Source organism: Microtus ochrogaster, chromosome 21, assembly GCF_000317375.1.
Source record: "Microtus ochrogaster isolate Prairie Vole_2 chromosome 21, MicOch1.0, whole genome shotgun sequence".
Classification (NCBI taxonomy): domain Eukaryota; kingdom Metazoa; phylum Chordata; class Mammalia; order Rodentia; family Cricetidae; genus Microtus; species Microtus ochrogaster.
The window spans coordinates 2,700,792-2,708,363 of record NC_022022.1 but is presented as its reverse complement, the minus strand read 5'-3'; the positions used below and the strand labels follow the sequence as shown (position 1 = coordinate 2,708,363).

Here is a 7,572-nt window from a genome sequence, read left to right as displayed (position 1 = left end):
GCACTAGCTCTGTAGACCAGGCTGGTCTCGAACTCACAGAGATCCGCGTGCCTCTGCCTCCCAAGTGCTGGGATTAAAGGCGTGCGCCACCATCGCCCGGCCTGCAATTTTTTTTTAAGTCTTAAATTTTGGAAATACACTCCTCTTACTACTTTGAAGAGCACAGGGTAAGTAGTGTATTTAATTCAACACAAGCCAAACTACTTAATAAAAATAATTATAAAAGTGCAGATATCAGACAAACAACCATTTAAGGTTAGTTCTGAAAATTAATTAATCAACTGCAGCTTTGGAATTCTTTTTCCTTAAATTATTTTTGGATTTATATATGTTTATGAGTATTATGTCTCTATTTATGTACGCCACATTTTTCCTGGTGTCCAGGGAGGTTACAAGAAAGTGTCGGATCTCTTGGAACTGGAGTTAAAGACAGCTGCGAATTGCCATGCAGGTGTTGGAAACTGAACCCAGGTTCTTTGCCAGAGCAGCAAGTGCTCGTAATTGCTGAGCCATTTCTTCAGACCAGTCAAATTTAAAAAACACAAACAAAAGTTTAAATTTATAAATTCTTTTAATATATTTTGTTTATCTCAACATATCCAAATTTTGTTTTGTTTGTTCAAGACTCTCTGTGTAGCTCTGGTTGTGCTGAACTCTCTCTGTAGACCAGGCTAGCCTTGAACTAATAGACGATCCACCTGCTTCTTCTTCCTGAGTGCTGGGATTAAAGGCATGTATTGCTGCCACCACCACCTGACTTATATCCAGTATTTTTTTTCAGTAAGGTATAAAAATCATTTTTGAGCACTAGGATACGGCTCAGAGTTAAGTGCCTGTGAAAAGCCCTGAGTTTGATCTCCAGTACCATGAAAAAGCAAGTTTGGCTAACTAATTAGCAGGCAAACAAAGTCAATACAGAATATAGGCTACTTACCAATGATTTTTGATCCATCATCTTCTACATCAGAGAGTTCCATGTCTTGCACATCACGGTTATCTGTCACAGGCTCAGGTGTGGCAGATTTTTCACTCTCCATGGCTGGTGACTGGGATTCCTCACCTCCCATTCCCTGAAACGGAGACTCAGAACCAGTTGGGGAAGGAGCATCCATACTTGGAGAAGGAACTGGCGATTCCTCGGGATCAGGAAGGGTTGACTTCAATTGATCCAACTTCTTCTTTAAGTTGTTTACCCTGTTAGCGAAGGTTTTATAAGCCTAAGTAAGAGAGGGGGAAAAAAAAGACATTATTTCTCTGAAAAAAACGAACACCCAGCCACCATTTTGACTATGATCACATTTCCTCGTTACTAAAAACAACGAGAACAAAACAGGAATATCATCATCTGTTGAGCACAGAGTAGTCTGGATATCTACTGTGTTCAGTGACTATTACAACCCAGTCATCTGAGTTAAAAATTTGTTTTTGTTTTTTTGGGTTTCTCTGTGTAGCTCTGGCTGTCCAAGAACTCACTCTGTAGAGCAGGCTGGCCTCAAACTCAGAGATCCACCTGCCTGTCTCCCAGTGTTGGAATTAAAAGTTGTGAGCTACTACTGCCCAGCTTTCCACACATATACACATAACCCTCTCCCCCTCCTTCCCTTTCTATATGTGTACACATGTATATATGCATATATATATAATATATTATATAAAATAACTCAGATACATTTATTTTGGGGGTGGGCACACAGGTATGTAGGTGTCACAGCACACATATAGAGGTCAGAGGAAAATTTGTGAGAAAGCTGGTTTTCTCCTCTCACACTAGTCCCAGGGACTGAATGCAGGTCATCAGGTTTGGCAGCAAGTGCCTTTACCCTCTAAGCCATCTCACCAGCCCCCAAAACTATTATAGTCTATATACTGAGTCATATATGTTTTACCCATATATATTTCTAGTCTTAGTTTTCATTTCTATAACACTGTGAACTCCTAAAAATAAGCACATAAACAAACAAATGAATGAATGAAACAAGGAGGAAAAAAGAACACATCAAGGCATGATAAGCAAACAATCAAAAGCAGAGGGACCATTACAATAAGTTACTATGGTAACCTAGGCTGTCTAGAGCTTGGAGGAAATCACTTCTTGTTATTTGAAGCTAAAGCCTTTAAAAGCCTTTAATTAAAACATTCTAGGGAAAAAAAGAAAAAAAAAACAAAGAAAAAAATTCTAGGAAACAACTGCAGGCTTCTCTTAAGGTCTACCTCTATGAGAATAAAGTCCCCAAACTTCCCTATGTTTGTGTTTTCTCTTTGTGAATACGCATGACTTGGGGGAGGGGTCATTATACCTTCCCCTCAAGAAACCTATTTCACTCTGGCAAATCCTTGCTTCTTTGATCACTTGTATGTTAAAAATTACAAGAGTACTCCTAGTCATTCATGGTGCTCCACCTTTAAAAAAAAACCTCTACAGCTGGGCAGAGGTGGTGCACATCTTTAATTCCAGCACTTGGGAGGCAGTGGCAGGAGGATCACTGAGTTCAAGGCCAGTTTGGTCTACAGAGCAAGTTCCAGAAGAGGCTCCAAAGCCACAGAGAGAAACCGGTCTTGAGGGGAAAAAAAACAACTTTGTAATAGTCCAAATGTATAAGGCACTATAGAAAGAACATAAATATTACACACACACACAAGGAAAAAGGGGGAAAACGAAAAAGAAATACTAATGCAAATGGTTAGGATGTTTATGAATGTCAGTATCTGAGGGACTCATGTCTTAATCTAATCAGCACTTTTTACTATTCAAGAGTAATTTCTTTATGTGTCTAATGTCTAATGCTTATTCTCAGTGTTACTCACCCTATGTAAAAAGTATCTGACATACAGTAAGTATTCAATATAAAATAGTTGCAATTACTTACGTTGGCCACCACTTTCACTTCCTTGTACTGTGCTTCATAGAAAATTCCAGCATTTTCTAGTGCTTCTGTTAGGGAGGGCCCATTTTTCACCTGTTTATCTAATCCATTCACAAACTCCTCTAGCTTTGAACTTGCTTCTTCAAATTCTTTGGAAAACTTCTTTCCCCCTGTTTTATCTAAAAGAATGGAGAAAATATTTATATTAAAATTAGAAAAGTAAAAACATTAATCTCAGCCATGTGGTAGTGGCACACGCCTTTAATCCCAGCACTCTGTAGGCAGAGGCAGGTGTATCTCTGAGTTCGAGACCAGTCTGTTCTACAGAGTGAGTTTCAGGACAGCCAAACAGAGAAACCCTGTCTTAAGGGGAAAAAAATATTTTGAGTAAAATTCCTTTCCATGCAACAGTTCTTACTGTTCTGTGACACTTTTCCTGCTGCGTTAGCTGAAAATTATTTTTGTTCTGAGTGTGAGACTATGTAGTCAATGCTGGCTTCAAACTCATGGTCTCCTGCCTCAGCTACCCAAGTGACAAGAGTCCTAGAATGTGCCACCACATCTGTTTTCTAGTGTACGATATTTCTCGTCCCAACTTTAAGACAGAGTTTCAATAAACTGTTTAGGTTGTCCTTCAGTGACTGATATTATAGACTTGTGCCACCAGGCTATAATCACAATAACAGTTTTACCTTTAAGAAGTTAAACCAACACCTCCCCCAAGACACACACACAAACAAACACAAACTTGTGATTGTTCCAAATGAAGGTGCCTATAAGATAAAGTTCACCAGAAAGAGTTATTATTTTTCTTTTTTTTAAACATTTATTTTTAGCCAGGCAGTGGTGGTGCATACCTTTAATCCCAGGATGAGGGAAGCAGAGGCAGGTGGATCTCTGTGAGTTCAAGGCAGTCTGGTCTACTGAGTAACTTCCAGTACAGCCAGGGATAGACAGAGAAACCCTGGTAAAAACAAAAACAAACAACAATAACAACAACAACAAACCAATTTATTTTTAAATTTTATGTGTATGGGCAAGTGTTTGCATGTATGTGCACCACATGCAGGCCCTTGATGCCCTGGAACTGGAATTACAAGCCAATGGCGGTGAGTCATCCAGTATGGGTACTGAAAACTGAATCCAGGTTCTCCAGAAGAATTGCAAGTGCGCTTAACCACTGAACCACCTCTCTATCCCCATCGGTCACTTCTTTTAGCCATACTCATCCTTAGGAATATCATATAAAGCTCCATTCTCTTTACCTGTATCTACTTTCTGTAGTAGAGAAGGTTCTAACACATGTCTCTCATATGAGAAGCCACAGTTCAGAGAAGTCAAGTCATCTCATACAGTATTCACTCTTCTATGAAAGCGTCCTTAAGGGCTGGAGAGGTGGCTCAGCGGTTAAGAGAACTGACTGTTATTCCCGAGGACCCGGGTTCAATTCCCAACACCCACATGGCAGCTCACAACTGTCTGAAGATCCAGTTCCAGGGGATCTGACACCTTCACACCAATGCACATAAAATAAAGTTAAATAAACCATCTAAAAAAAAAGTGTCCTTAAAATTCAACAAATGCTTCTCTTCTAATGCCTGCTGGAATAGAGCTGTGGATGGATATGAGCATTCATTCTGTCTTTGCCTTTTATTAGCTATGCAACTTGAGCCTACTAATCTCTTCATGAGGCCTGTTTTCTCATGGGTATAACAGAGCTTTATAAAATGCTTCCAGGTTTTGATTGAGATTAAATTAGATGGCCTGTGTTCAAGTTAAAGTATGGTGCAGTGGACAGGGATAATATTCAATATCCAATGGATAATATTCAAGTCACTCTGATTAGCAAGTATAATATCACTTATTCTGTCAAGACTTTTTGTTTATATTCAATAAACAAAATCCCTTAGAGATATTACAGAATAAAAGCCCAAGCATCTTCATCTTTGGTGACTAAATACACATTTATGTATTTAGTAAATTTATGTCACTGTTGTAGAACATGAGCAGACGCTAGACGTACCATCTGGGTTACTGAGAACTGTTTAAAAACAGTGTGCACTGCTTTTATTCCTTTCCCCATCATGGTTTAAGTATAAAGCCTTGCAAAAGGCAGATATTAGGGTTAGCTACAGGTACATGGCTGGTTTTGTTTTATGCGAAAGTGGTCTTGTTCTAATTTATGGTCTACATTCCCTTCTCCCTCTTTGTAGTCCCTAGCTGCAGTGGTTCAACATAGCTACTCCGTTTTTTAGAGCATGTTCTAACTTTATGTAGATAATGCAGGTGGACAAGCTAGATTTTTAGAGGCAAAAATGGGAACATTAAACAAACACCATAGTGCTCACTAACAGCATATATTCTGCTATAAAATGTGGATTTTCCTCTTTGGGGAGAAAGCTTATAATTATTTTGTATGGCTTATCTGGAAACTTCTGTAAATCTTATGTTCTATGATTTTAATCCCAGCACTCTGGAGGCGGAGACAGAGGCAGGTGAATCTCTGAGCTCGAGGCCAGTCTATTCTACAAAGTGAGTCCAGAACAGCCAGGGTTTACACAGATAAACACTGACTCAGAGAACGAAAAAACAAACAAGGAAAGAAAAACTTACGTCCTAGTAAAATATCGTTATTCCATAAATAATTGAAGTAAAACATGGTACAGAAAGGAACAAAATGGACATATAAATGAACAGCTAACCATCATTTATTCATTATTTCAAAAACATGCATCAAACGCAGATATGTGTAATTGTTCAAGCATTAGAGTATAGAAATAGTCAAGTAAAAGATAATCTCTGATTGTAAGAGGCTTATCTTCTAATAAATTATGAGTATAATTATATAAAATCATAATATAAAAAAGGAGAAGACAATAGAGCAACCTTACTAAAGAATATACTCAAATCAATTAACCACAAAGGGGAAACAAAACTGTTTATATCTAATTCAATATAACAAGAAAGTGAAAAGAGCAGGAATTTAGGGGCTGGAGAAATGGCTCAGTGGTTAAGAGCATTGCCTGCTCTTTCAAAGGTCCTGAGTTTAATTCCCAGCAACCACATGGTGGCTCACAACCATCTGTAATGAGGTCTGGTGTTTTTTTCTGGCCGGCAGACATACACACAGACAGAATATTGCATAATAAATAAATAAATAAATAAATAAATAAATAAATAAATAAATAAATAAAGTTTTAAAAAAGGAGTAGGAATTTATATACAAAGCCAGGTGTGCTGGTATACAAGAGGTTCAGGCAGGCATATCTTTTTGAGTTCAAAACTAGCCTGGCATATAGAGTGAAACCCTGTAACAAGCAAGTAACTCCCTGTCTCAAAAATGAAAAAACAGGGGCTGGAGAGATGGCTCAGGGGTTAAGAGCACTTGCTGCTCTTGTGAAGGACCTGGGTTGTTTCTATATTCACACGGTGGTTTACAACCATCCTTAACTCTAGCCCAGGGGATCAATGCCTTCTTTTGGCCTCTGTAGGCACGAGGCACAGATGTGATACACATATAGACAGTCTGGCAAAATACTGATACATATAAAATAATTAAGTCTTTACTGCCCCCCCCCCCCAGAAACCCAGGAAACCTCCTCCCCTCAGGGGAATTGATTTATTTATAAGGTTCATACAAATCAAACTGCTACGTCAATGGAACACAATCACTTCTGAAAATTGCTTTACCTGAAGGGGTTGAGGAATCCTCCCCACTCCTCTTTAAATACTCTGTAATGATCCCACCCAGAACTAGGTTTAAAGTTCTTTTTATGGGGCAAACCAGTCCGAAAGAAAGAAAACTTTGAGCTTTTTTTGTTGTTGATATTGCTTTTTTATTGTTGTTGTTGTTGTTTTAATAAACAGGTTTACTCTGTGTAACTCTGGCTGTCCTGGAACTTGCTTGGTAGACCAGCCTGGCCTTGAACTTACAAAGATTCAACCACCTCTGCCTCTGGAGTGCTGGGATCAAAGGTGTGCACCACCATCACCTGGTTACTTTGAGCTACTTTATTTAAGAATGTGTTTGTTACCTTTTAAACACTTGAGAGTTTCTGTGCTGCAAACATCCACTCTCATAGTTGACAACTGTTTCTCCTTCAGTTCTATCTGATCTTCTGATCGTTTGTATGTCAACAATTCTTCAATGAGGGCCTGAGACTGAACACAGACCACAATCAATTCTCATTCATAAGATCAAATATTCTCTCCCCTAGATATGTAAGACTAATTACTAAAGAAGCCCTAAGAGGAAAAATAAATTCTTTTACTTTTCCTCAGACAACAGAAATCAATCTTCAACTCCCAGTCAAAAATCATACTCTTGGGCTGGAGAGATGGCTCAGCGGTTAAGAGTATTGCCTGCTCTTCCAAAGGTCTTGAGTTCAATTCCCAACAACCACATGGTGGCTCACAACCATCTGTAATGAGGTCTGGTGCCCTCTTCTGGCCAACAGGCATACACACAGACAGAATATTGTATACATAATAAATAAATATAAAAAAAACCCATATTCTTAATTACATACTTATTTTAAAACTTACTTTTAGTTCTTTTTTTTTATAGTCTTTTTTTAAAATTTTTTTTATTGAGAAAAAGAAAAAAAAAGTTTCCGCCTCCTCCCAGCTTCCCATTTCCCTCCCTCTCCTCCCACCCTCCCCCTATTCCTCTCCCCCTCCCTCTCCAGTCCAAAGAGCAGTCAGGGTT

At 38.6% G+C, this 7,572-nt stretch overlaps 1 protein-coding gene across 3 annotated transcripts in view; it reads right to left on the bottom strand.

The window, feature by feature from the left end:
• The window catches only part of Rprd2 (regulation of nuclear pre-mRNA domain containing 2), a 58,112-nt gene that overhangs the window by 16,253 nt on the left and 34,287 nt on the right, over positions 1 to 7,572 (bottom strand). For all 3 annotated transcript variants that reach the window (XM_013349851.2, XM_005356959.3, XM_005356960.3), the window contains 3 exons: positions 6,899 to 7,025; positions 2,868 to 3,043; positions 935 to 1,217 (listed from right to left, as the gene is read on the bottom strand). In XM_013349851.2, the coding sequence (XP_013205305.1) occupies positions 935 to 1,217; positions 2,868 to 3,043; positions 6,899 to 7,025 (586 nt within the window). The remainder of the gene's footprint in view (positions 1 to 934; positions 1,218 to 2,867; positions 3,044 to 6,898; positions 7,026 to 7,572) is intronic.